The following is a 13,060-nucleotide window of genomic DNA, read 5'->3' on the forward strand; positions in this document are numbered from 1 at the left end:
AGGCAGAAGCAGAGGTAATCACCCAATCCCTATCCCTGAGGGAGCTGCAAGATATGCAAAAAGATTTCAGCCATCATCCAGGCGAGCACATTATCACATGGCTGCTTCTATGCTGGGATAACAGGTCCAGTAGCCTGGAATTAGAGGGTAGGGAACCCAAGCAGCTGGGATCCCTGTCTAGGGTCTAGGGAACGGAGCATTGAAAAGGTGATTGAAAAAGGGACACGAGCCCTCAGTCTCTGGAAGCGACTTCTGTCAAGCATGAAGGAAACGTATCCCTTCAAGGAAGATGGTGTATGTTGTTCAGGAAAGTGGACCACCATAGAGAGATGTATCCAGTACCTGAGGGAATTAGCCATGCAGAAGATGATTTATTATGACCCAGACAACGCGCAGTTACCCACAGATACAGATGAAGTCCAATGCACACCACCCATGTGGCGGAAGCTTGAAGGGAGCACACCATCATCGTACGCCAGCTCATTAGCAGTAATGGACTGGGAAGATGAAGAGGGGCCAACAGTGGATAAATCGGCTAGCCGACTCCAGCAATACAAAGAAAATCTCTCTTCCTCCCTCGTCTCGGCTGTGGAGAAACTGGCCCAGCAGCTCAAAGAAGATAGGTCCTACTCCCTACCTGTACGGACCAGTATCTCAGCTGTTCTGAGTAAGAGAGAAGGTATAGAGAGTACACACTACTTCTCTCTACTCAAGAGAGAAGGTATAGAGAGTACACACTACAAGGCACCCTGTGGTTTTACCTGCGTGAACCGCGGAGAGGATGTGAGGAAGTGGGATGGAAAACCTACCTCGATCCTAGAGGCATGGGTACATGAGTTGCAAAGAAAAACAAACACAAAAGGGGATTCTTCCAAGAAAAATGCCACTCCAGTTTCCAGTGGGCAGCCCCCCAGATCGAGTGAAAGGCCTGACCATACTTATGATCCTCTTGAAGGGACTTCTAAGTCCTTTTTGCAAGAAATGAGTAGCAAATATGATGAGCAGGATTAGAGGGGCCCTGCCTCCAGCCAGGTGGAGGAGAGGGACAACCGGGTTTATTGGACTGTGTGGATTTGATGGCCTGACATATCAGACCCCCAGGAGTATAAGGCTCTAGTGGACACTGGTGCACCGTGTACCCTAATGCAATAAAGATATAAAGGGGCAGAACCCATCTGTGTTTCTGGAGTGACAGGGGGATCCCAACAACTAACTGTATTGGAGGCTGAAGTGAGTCTAACTGGGAATGAGTGACAAAAGCACCCCATTGTGACTGGCCCAGAGGCTCCATCCATCCTGGGCATAGACTACCTACAGAGAGGGTACTTCAAGGACCCAAAAGGGTACCAAGTGGGCTTTGGGTATAGCTGCTTTGGAGATGAAGAATATTGAAGAGTTGTCTCCTGTGTTGGTTTTGTGTGGCAAGGTTTTCGTAGCAGGGGGGGCTACAGGGGTGGCTTCTGTGAGAAGCTGCTAGAAGCTTCCCCTGTGTCTGATAGAGCCAATGCCAGCCGACTCCAAGACGGACCCGCCGCTGGCCAAGGCCAAGCCAATCAGCGCCTCTGTGATAACATATTTAAGAAGGAGAAAAACAGTTAGAGAGCGCTTTTGCAGCCAGAGAGAGGAGTGAGAAGATGTAAGAACATCTGCAGACACCAAGGTCAGTGCAGAAGGAGGGGGAGGAGGTGCTCCAGGTGCCGGAGCAAGATTCCCCTGCAGCCTGTGGTGAAGACCATGGTGAAGCAGGCTGTCCCCCTGCAGCCCATGGAGGGAGGATGAGGGGGTGTAGCGATTCCACCTGCAGCCCATGGAGGACCCCACGCCGGAGCAGGTGGAGACACCTGAAGGAGGCTGTGACCCCGTGGGAAGCCTGCGCTGGAGCAAGCTCCTGGCAGGACCTGTGGATCCGTGGAGAGGGGAGCCCACGCCAGAGCAGGTTTGCTGACAGGACTTGTGACCCCGTGGGGGACCCACGCTGGAGCAGTTTGCTCCTGAAGGTCTGCACCCCGTGGAGGAGACTCACGTTGGAGAAGGTCGTGAAGGACTGTCTCCTGTGAGAGGGACCCCACGCTGGAGCGGGGGAACGATGAGTACTCCCCCTGAGGATGAAGAAGCAGCAGAAACACCGTGTGATGAACTGACCGTAACCCCCACTCCCCGTCCCCCTGTGCCGCTGAGGGGGGCGGAGGTTGAAGCCGGGAGTGAAGTTGAGCCCGGGAAGATGGGAGGGGTGGGGGGAGGTGTTTTTAAGATTTGGTTTTATTTCTCATTCCTCTACTCTGTTTTGCTTAGTAATAAATAAGATGAATTCCCTCTCTAAGTTCGGTCTGTTTTGCTCGTGATGATAATTAGAGAATGATCTCTCCCTGTCCTTATTTCGACCCATAAGTTTTCTTTCATTGTACCTTTTCTCCCCTGTCTAATGAAAGAGGGGATTGATAGAGCGGCTCTGGTGGACACCTGGCCCTTAGCCAGGGTCAACCCACCACATCTCCCTTGCCCGGTCTCTCCTTGGACCCTTCTGTTGTGGGGTTGCTGAGGGTCAAAGAACAACAGGTGCCAATCACTACAACAACAGTGCAGCAGTGGCAATATCATACCATTCAAGACTTCCTGGTTCCCATCCATAAGCTGATTCATCGACTGAAGAGGCAAGGAGTGATCAACAGAACCCGCTCACCCTTTAACAGTCCCATATGGCCAGTGCAGAAGTCCAGTGGAGAGTGGAGGCTGACAGTAGACTATCATGGCCTGAATGAAGTCACACCGCCGATGAGTGCTGCCGTGCCAGACATGCTGGAACTTCAATATGAACTGGAGTCAAAGGCAGCCAAGTCATATGCCACAAGTGATATTGCGAATGTGTTTTTCTCAATCCCTTTGGCAGCAGAGTGCAGGCCACAGTTTCCTTTCACTTGGAGGGGCGTCCAGTACACCTGGAATCGACTGCCCCAGGGGTGGAAACACAGCCCCACCATCTGCCATGGCCTGATCCAGACTGCACTGGAAAAGGGTGAAGCCCCAGAGCACCTGCAATACATTGATGACATCATTGTATGGGGCAACTCAGCAGAAGAAGTTTCTGAGAAAGGGAAGAACATAGTTCAAATCCTGCTGAAAGCTGGCTTTGCCATAAAACAAAGTAAGGTCAAGGGGCCTGCACAGGAGATCCAGTTTTTAGAATAAAATGGCAAGATGGATGCTGTCAGATCCCAATGGATGTGATGAACAAAAGAGCAGCTATGTCTCCACTGACCAACAAAAAGGAAACACAGGCTTTCTTAGGCACTGTGGGTTTCTGGAGGATACATATTCCAAATGAGAGTCTCATTGTAAGCCCTCTTTTTCAAGTGACCCAGAAGAAGAATGATTTCAAATGGGGCCCTGAGCAACGACAAGCCTTTGAACAAATTCAACAGGAAATTGTCCATGTAGTAGCCCTTGGGCCAGTCCAGACATGACCAGATGTGAAAAATGTGCTCTACACCACAGTCGGGGTGAATGGTCCTTCCTGGAGTCTCTGGCAGAAAGCACCAGGGGAGACTCAAGGTTGACCCCCAGGGTTTTGGATTCGGGGATACAGAGGATCTGAGGCCTGCTACACTCCAGCTGGAGTAATGGGTTGCTCAAATAGAAAACCCCAATCACCCAGGAATTCTGGAGGTCATCATGGAGTGGGCAAAAGGGAAAGATTTCGGAATATCACCAGAAGAGGAGGTGACACATGTTGAAGAAGACCCACCATGTAATAAAGTAACAGAAGATGACAAGCTATATGCCCTGTTCACTGATGGGTCCTGTCGCATTGTGGGAAAGCATCGGAGGTGGAACGCTGCTGTATGGGGTCTTACAAGATGAGTCACAGAAGCTGCTGAAGGAGAAGGTGAATCAAGCCAGTTTGCAGAGGTGAAAGTCATCCAGTTGACTTTAAACGTTGCTAAACAAGGAAAGTGGCCAATGCTCTATCTCTACACTGACTCGTGGTGGTGAGAAATGCCCTGTTGGGGTGGTTACAGCAATAGAAGCAGAGCAACTAGCAACGCAGAGGCAAAGCCATCTAGGCTGCCCCATTGTGGCAAGATATTGCTGCCCGGCTAGAGAAGCTGGTTGTAAAGGTACATAATGTAGATGCCCACGTACCCAAGAATCGGGCCACTGAGACACATCAGAACAACCAGCAGGTGGATCAGGCTGCCAAGATTGCAGTGGCTCAGGTGGATCTGGACTGGCAACATAAAGGTGAATTATTTATAGCTCGGTGGCCCCATGACACCTCAGGCCATCAAGGAAGAGATGCGACATATAGATGGGCCCGTGATCGAGGGGTGGACTTGACCATGGACACCATCTCACAGGTTACCCATCAATGTGAAACATGCACTGCAATCAAGCAAGACAAGCAGCTAAAGCCTCTGTGATGTGGAGGACGATGGCTGAAATATAAATATGGGGAAGCATGGCAAATCGACTATACCACACTCCCACAAACCCACCAAGGCAAGTGCCTTGTGCTTACAACGGTGGAAGCAACCACTGCATGGCTGGAAACATACCCTGTGCCCCATGACACTGCCCGGAACACTATCCTGGGCCTTGAAAAGCAAGTCCTGTGGCAACATGGCACCCCAGAGAGAATTGAGTCAGACAACGGGACTCGTTTCCTTAACAACCTCATAGACACCTGGGCCAAAGAGCATGGTATTGAGTGGGTGTATCACATCCCCTACCATGCACCAGCCTCTGGGAAAATCGAACGATGCAATGGCCTGCTAAAGACTACCCTGAGAGCAATGGGTGGTGGGACCCTCAAACACTGGGACACACAGTTAGCAAAGGCCACCTGGTTAGTCAACACTAGGGGATCTGCCAATTGAGCTGGCCCTGCCCAATCAAAGCTTCCACGTACTGTAGAAGGAGATAAAGTTCCTGTAGTGCACATAAAGAATATGTTGAGGAAGACAGTCTGGGTTAGCCCTGTCTCAGGCAAAGACAAAACCATTCATGGGATTGCTTTCGCTCAAGGACCTAGGTGCACTTGGTGGGTGATGCGGAAGTATGGGGAAGTCCGATGTGTACCCCAAGGGGATTTGATTTTGGGTGATAATAGCCAATAAAGTAAATTGTATGATGTTAATTGCTAAATAACCCTGTCATTGTACGTTATCATTGCCACAATTGCTATATGCTGTATCAACAGTATTACAGTAAGAATCACCCAAATTAATGAAGGATGAACTTTGATGAAACCAAGCGAAGTGCAGAGGTGATGGATCTAGAAGTGACTTCAGCCCAGCAACTTCCTTGAAATTGACATCTTCAACCGAAGATTGCGAGCATGAGCACCCACCAGCCATGAGCTCTGGAGGCAGCATGCAACAATCCAACAGCACACACCATCTCTCCTGCCCTGAAAGACTGTTATGACAGATGGAGCCCAAAGTCATGGACCAAATGAACTCAACGGATATTTTAGAGGGATGGCTCATAGACTAAAGAAATGATATCTGTGTATGTATATATAGATATATATCTCAAAGACAGGGAAAGTGGTGGTGATTAATTGGGAAGTGTAGGATCTGGGCATGACATAGATGGTATGGAACAAGGGGTGGATAATATGGTGGTTTTGGCTAGGATAGAGTTAATTTTCACCAGAAGCTAGGATGGGACACAGCCAGGACAGGTGACCCAAACTAGCCAAAGAGGTATTCCATACCATATGACATCATGCTCACCATAAAAGGGGGCTAGTCAAGGAGGGGTGGTGCAGCTCCAGGACGGTGTGAGTGTGGGCTAAGTGTCCAGTTGGTCGTCAGGTGAGAAAACTTCATTGTGTATCACCCGCTTTGTATATTCTAAGTACTGTTGTTATTATTTTCCTCTTCCTTTGCTGTCCCAGGAAACTGTCCTTATCGCGACCCATGAGTTTTACCTTTTTCTTCCAATTCTCCTCCCCATCCCACCGGGGGTGGGTGGGCGTGATTGGGAGGGGTGAGCGAGCGGCCACGTAGTACTTAGCGGCTGGCTAGGACTAAACCACGACAGTGGGACTCAAAGGGTTGAGATAATGACAAATTTGACCAGAGCATATTAGAGGGAACATGTAATTATTATAGCTGTTTAATCATTGCTGACTACAGTATTATCTCTTCTTGATATTAGTTTATCTGATCTGTGCCATGCTCCCTTTTTTACTATAGATGTTAAAGACTCTTTTTGGGTTGATAAGACACCAGAAGCTGCCCCCAAGGCCGACAGAGCCAGTTCCAATCAGCTTCAAGAGAAACCTGCCCCCAGCCAAAGTTGAGCCAATCAGAGATGGTGGTAGTGCCTCTGCAATAACATATTTAAGAAAGGGGAAAAAAGCTGCACAGCAGCAGCTGTGAGAGAGGAGTGAGGAAATGTGACAAACAACCCTGCAGATACCAAGGTCAGTGAAGAAGGAAGGGGAGGAGGTACTCCAGGCAGCAGAGCAGAGATTCCCCTGCAGCCTGTGGAGAAGACCATAGTGACACAGGTTGTCCCCCTACAGCCCATGGAGGACCACATCAGAGCACATATCCACACTGCAGCCTGTGGAAGACCCTACGCCAGAGGAGGTGGATGTGCCCTCAAGGAAGCTACAGCCCATGGAGAGAGGCCCACACAGGAGCAGATTTTCTGGCAGGAACTGTGACCCCATGGGGGACCCATGCAGGAGCAGTCTATTCCTGAAGAACTGCAGCCTGTGGGAAGGACCCATGTTGGAGCAGTTCATGAAGGACTGTATCCTGTGGGAGGGACCCCACGTTGGAGCAGGGGAAGAGTGTGAGGAGGAAGGAGTGGCAGAAACAAAGTGTGTCCTGGTTTCAGCTGAGAGGATTGATTTTTCTTCATAGTAGCTAGTGTGGGGATATGTTTCGGATTTGTGCTGGAGACAGCATTGATAATATAGAGATGTTTTTGTTCTATGGACCTATTGTTGAGCAGTGTTTACACAGGGCCAAGGCCTTTTCTGCTCCTCGCACCGCCCTGCCAGCGGGACGGCTGGGGGTGCACAAGAAGTTGGGAGGAGACACAGACAGGACAGGTGACCCAAACTGACCAAAGGGGTATTCCATACTATATGACGTCATGCTCAGTTTATAAGGAGCTTGGGGGAAGAGGATGGGGGGGCGGCGGCATTCGGAGCAATGGCGTTTGTCTTCCCAAGTAACCGTTACGCGTGACAGAGCCCTGCTTTCCTGGAGATGGCTGAACACCTGCCTGCCCATGGGAAGTGGTGAATGAATTCCTTGCTTTGCTTTGCTTGTGCACGCGGCTTTTGCTTTACCTATTAAACTGTTTTTATCTCAACCCACGAGTTTTCTCACTTTAACTCTTCCAATTCTCTTTCCCATCCCGATGGGGGGGAGTGAACGAGCGGCTGCGTGATACTCAGCTGCCGGCTGGGGTAAAACCACGACAAAGTGTTATGAACTGATTGCAATCCCCATTCCCCGTCCCCCTGTGCTGCTCAGGGAGGGAAAAGAAAGTAGAAGAGTTGGAAGTGAAGTTGAGTCTTGGAAGAAGGGAGGGGTGGGGGGAAGGTGTTTTAAGATTTGTTCTTATTTCTCATTGTCCTACTCTGTTTAACTGGCAAGAAATTAAACTAATTTCCCCAAGTTGAGTCTGTTTTGCCTGTGACCGTAATTGGTGAGTAATGTCCCTGTCCTTATCTTGACCCATGAGCTTTTCACCATATTTTCTACCCATCCTGTTGCTGGGGAGGGAGGTGAGATAAAGCAGCTTGGCAGGTGCCTGGCAGCCAGCCAAGGTTGACCCACCTCACCTGGTCCTTTCAGTTCAGTCTAGTTGCTGTCTTACTAAATACAGAATGAATCTACCAAGTGTGACTGAGTAGCAGAAAACTGATGTCTTCATTCTGAAACTTGATTGAAGATGATATCTGATGGCATTTCTTACAATTTTCAGAGCCGCAATCCTAAAAAACTTCTATCTGAATGCTGTGATTTGTTTGCTAATCACTCCACTCTACTGAAATCCAATAGGAACAGTAACAGTCATCATAATGCCAGTCATGTCAATCTGCACTTGCCCTGTATTGCTGACCATTATCCTTTATTATTTAATAGAGAAATAATAATTACTGAGGTTTTGGTTCTAAAAATAAAGAAATATATGCTAATAGTTCATATGTCCTTAGGAAAGAGCAGGACACCTTTGAGTCTCAGAACAGGTTGACCAATTTTACCTCTTCTACTACTCCTTCACATAAGGCCCTTAGCAGGCTCTAAGGAGAGATTCTCCTTCCCCCACATAATTTCTCAAGAAGTGAAGAGAGCTTAGAGGTCAGAACAAACAAGTTCAAAATCACGAGTCATTTCTCCACAACTTATTAAAATCTTAATAATTTTCCTCAAGCACACACATTTTTATAGGAATCTACAGCAAAAATAACTAGACAACAGTTCCCTGAATGTCCTTATAAAAGGACATTCATACATTCCTCAGGCATAAATAGTATTCACACACAAACATGAATATATCCCCCACTGCCGGAAAGATACCCAAACTTCTTGGTCAAGAATTTAACCGAGGATTGCTAACACATGTAACTGTTGAATTAGTGAAGTGAGCTTTAAAAATAAATACAAAATATACCCCTGCACCATAAAGGGAAATCTAAAAACAGGGCTACCAACTTTTCTAAAAAGAAAGTAGCTTGAACACTAAGCAGTGCAAGCACGTAGTTTCTCAACACTGTAATGAAGACTGAGAACAAACCATTTCTAATAGTATCAAAATCCAAGTTATTTTTGATTTTATTGTTTACATAGCAAAGAAGTCACCTCACATTTTGGAAAAAATTTCACACCTTCTGGCACAAGCAACAATAACATCTAGATATAAAAACTTGAGGAGATCAGAACACTTACTAACTGTGTTGGTTTTGCGTGGCAAGGTTTTGGTAGCGGGGGGGGCTACAGGGGTGGCTTCTGTGAGAAGCTGCTAGAAGCTTCCCCTGTGTCTGATAGAGCCAATGCCAGCTGGCTCCAAGACAGACCCGCCGCTGGCCAAGGCCAAGCCAATCAGTGCCTCTGTGATAACATATTTAAGAAAGAGAAAAAAACAGTTAGAGAGCGCTTTTGCAGCCAGAGAGAGGAGTGAGAAGATGTAAGAACATCTGCAGACACCAAGGTCAGTGCAGAAGGAGGGGGAGGAGGTGCTCCAGGCGCCAGAGCAAGATTCCCCCTGCAGCCCGTGGTGAAGACCATGGTGAAGCAGGCTGTCCCCCTGCAGCCCATGGAGGAAGGATGAGGGGGTGTAGAGATTCCACCTGCAGCCTGTGGAGGACCCTATGCCAGAGCAGGTGGAGACACCTGAAGGAGGCTGTGGCCCCGTGGGAAGCCCACGCTGGAGCAAGCTCCTGGCAGGACCTGTGGATCCGTGGAGAGGGGAGCCCACGCCAGAGCAGGTTTGCTGACAGGACTTGTGACCCCGTGGGGGACCCACGCTGGAGCAGTTTGCTCCTGAAGGTCTGCACCCCGTGGAGGAGACTCACGTTGGAGAAGGCCGTGAAGGACTGTCTCCCGTGAGAGGGACCCCACGCTGGAGCGGGGGAACGATGAGAGGAGTCCTCCCCCTGAGGATGAAGAAGCAGCAGAAACACCGCGTGATGAACTGACCGTAACCCCCACTCCCCGTCCCCCTGTGCCGCTGGGGGGGGCGGAGGTTGAAGCCGGGAGTGAAGTTGAGCCCGGGAAGATGGGAGCGGTGGGGGGAGGTGTTTTAAGATTTGGTTTTATTTCTCATTCCTCTACTCTGTTTTGCTTAGTAATAAATAAGATGAATTCCCTCTCTAAGTTCGGTCTGTTTTGCTCGTGATGATAATTAGAGAATGACCTCTCCCTGTCCTTATCTCGACCCATAAGGCTGTTTTTAGTTATACCTTTTCTCCCCTGTCTAGAGAAGGAGGGGAGTGATAGAGCGGCTCTGGTGGGCACCTGGCCCCCAGCCAGGGTCGACCCACTACACTAACAAAAACAAAAACAGAAACAAAACAATTGTTCCAGTAGTCTAGTATATAGTGTCTATTATATTGGCTGCACCAATTACTAATGTTGAAATAATCAGAAAAATCAAGTTGTATGGGGTAAAGGAAAACAGCAAGGGCCACTTTATAAGAAGTCAATATATTTAAATGTTATTTATTTTTACAAGGGTTTAACCCTCTCTGTAACACCAGGATTTAGTGGCCTCAGATGCATAACCTTGACTCGGACTGCTGAGAGTGAGCTGTGAGAAAGTCTGTAGGGAGGTAAAGGTGATGTAGGTAGATGTAGGATCATTGAGTTGGTGACTGTTAGTAGCTCAAGGAGTCAAGAGGAAAAACACCAGCATGGTATGTATGTATGTATGTATGTATGGTACATACCTTCCTAGTCAGCATTTAAATGAACACATACTTCAAGAAAAAAAAACCAAAAAACTTATTTTCTGGAAGTTTTCATATACTTTCATTGCAATTGTAAAACAATGCTGAAGCAGCTTACCACCTCTGTTGATGTTTCTGCGTGTTCAGAAGCAACATGTTCTTGAAGAGATGTTTCCATATAACCCATCTTTCCACAATAAGGACAAGTAAAAGACTGCGGCTGCTCTACAGAGAAAGCTTCTCCACCATAATACAAATCTGGAAAAAGATGATGTTTTAGGAGGGGTTATTTTCAAGCAGCATAGCTCGTTATTTTATTTATATAGCCTCTTTATATATACATCTATGTGTATATAATCACTGTCAAATTCATTCATCATTTAATCAAAATAAAATTTTAATTCTATAATATTGGCATATGTACTTCGTGCAAAGTTGTTCAATGACTCAACTTCCAAAAGAATAGACAAACTACACAGTTTTCACTAGCAAACAACATAACTTTCTAATATTCAGGAAGAGCAAAGTCTGATGGTGCTGCTGAACCATCACTTTTCCCCCATCTTTGTTTTTACCATAGGTGAGCTTGTACTACAGATAAGTTCACTGCAGATGCACTGTGCTCTCACAGCCTTACTTGCAGCAAATCTACATTAAATATCATAATTTAAAATGCCTCAGTGACATCAGCACTCCATATGTTGATATTGGTGCCATAGCTGAACCAGTGTTTAATGATAAGGGGAAATTTTAGTGAAGCAAAAGGAGTGAGATGTTACATACCAGTTTCAATAATTCAGCACTTCTTGACTACTGAATTAGCAGCCTCCCTTAAGCTGCTAATTTAGCAATTAACGTGAGCCAAACCAATCATGAAAATTTAACAAACCATGCTAAATTCATACTAAATTGCATCACTCCAGGAAAAGTTTCCTTCACTGCTTATAGAGGAAGAGCACTAAGATGATGCTTAGGCTCAGAACACTCTCTAAAGGGGGCTTCTCTAAAGGGGACTTAAAGGCATACTAAATTAGATTTCAAGCCTAAGGGTATTTGGAAACTACAGTGTTTCCTAAAGGAAATGCCTTTAGGACATTTAGCAATCTCAATGGGGAAGAAAAAGAACAATTTTGTTTCATCAACCACAGAGCTAGCACATTCTTCTCTCTGGTTGCAAACCTCCTGGCACTCATTCAGAAATACACTAGCATTCCTCAGACAAAACCAGTATTTCAAGGAGCCGATTCAGAACTATATCATAGAATCATAGAATTGTTTTGGTTAGAAAAGACCTTTAAGATCATCAAGTCCAACCACTAAACCACATCCCTAAAGCACCACATCTATGCCTGTTTTAAATACCTCCAGGGATGGTGACTCAACCACTTCCCTGGGCAGCCTATTCCAAAGATTGACAACCCTTTCAGTGAAGAAATTTTTCCTAATATCCACTCTAAATGTAACACTTTGTCCTTATAGACGGAGGAGACATATTACTTTAAGGTGGTAATGTATTGGGTTTGCGTGGCAAGGTTTTGGTAGCGGAGGGGCTACAGGGGTCAACCCACCACAGGTACAAAGACGACAGAGCAATTTTAATAACACTTATTTTCATACAAATAAAACTTCATTTCAATTTAATATACATAAACTAAAAATGTTGACATCATACAAGTAATATGCTAATTTCACACTAATATTTGAACTAAAAAGTTGAAGAAACTGAATGTTGACAAGCTTTTTGCCCCCCCTCCTTTTTCTTTTTTTTTTTCTTTGAGGTGGTACTTTAATACTGATTAATAAGCTTCATTAATCAGAACAGTATTACCCTCAAAGCTAATGCATCTTGTTTTGCTTCACATTCTCTAGCTAAAAAGCTTCCCAAGCCCTCTGGGTAGATACCCTGCCAAAACCATAAAGAAACAATGCATACCTCTTTATATCTCCCCCCCTTGGTAAATACTCAGATAAAAACATATAACAATATATCTACATTTTTCATATACACTCTAACATTTTGTCAATTACCATTTTCTTTCCTGCTTTACAGAATGGAGTGATCTAATCCCAAGTAGAATATCTATTCATCTTATTTAGAACTCTCTAACAGAAACCTCCCTTTTCAATAAAAATGCAACACAAGAGGCACATTTGCTAGAGTAAAATGTAAGTTTGGCAGAGTCTGGAAAAAGTTGCCAATTGCTTCCATATAGCACATCAATATTTCAAACTTTTTGAAATATCTCAGAGTATAGCCATGTCCAGTAGCAAGAAACAGCAAGTTCTCCATTTTTCTTCACACAAATTCATCAGTTTCTCAGTGTTCAGTGTCCTGGTTTCAGCTGCGATAGAGTTAATTTTCTTTCTAGTAGCCAATATAGTGGCAATAAGCACTGCAGCTGAACCAGAGAAAAAACACGTACCGGTATCAGTCGGCCCTATACACAAGAAGAAATGGAAACAAAACTCAACTTAGTTAGCAAAGGATGATGAAACAGGGCCATCACAAGAACAGGAGGAAGAGACAGAACAAGAGAAAACCACCAGATCCCTATCCCTGAGGGAGCTGTGAGATATGTGAAAAGATTTAAGTTGTCTGTCCAGGCGAGCAATTTGTGAACTGGCAGCTCCAATGCTGGGATA

At 46.1% G+C, this 13,060-nt stretch overlaps 1 protein-coding gene across 2 annotated transcripts in view; it reads right to left on the bottom strand.

Moving 5' to 3' along the window:
* LOC142599181 (E3 ubiquitin-protein ligase KCMF1-like) overlaps positions 1 to 13,060 on the bottom strand; it is a 63,645-nt gene that overhangs the window by 18,921 nt on the left and 31,664 nt on the right. Inside the window, exon 3 of one of the 2 annotated variants that reach the window (XM_075739052.1) lies at positions 10,536 to 10,675. In XM_075739052.1, the coding sequence (XP_075595167.1) occupies positions 10,536 to 10,675 (140 nt within the window). The remainder of the gene's footprint in view (positions 1 to 10,535; positions 10,676 to 13,060) is intronic. The other variant, XM_075739053.1, reaches the window with a different exon arrangement.

This window comes from Balearica regulorum, chromosome W, assembly GCF_011004875.1.
Source record: "Balearica regulorum gibbericeps isolate bBalReg1 chromosome W, bBalReg1.pri, whole genome shotgun sequence".
Lineage (NCBI taxonomy): Eukaryota > Metazoa > Chordata > Aves > Gruiformes > Gruidae > Balearica > Balearica regulorum.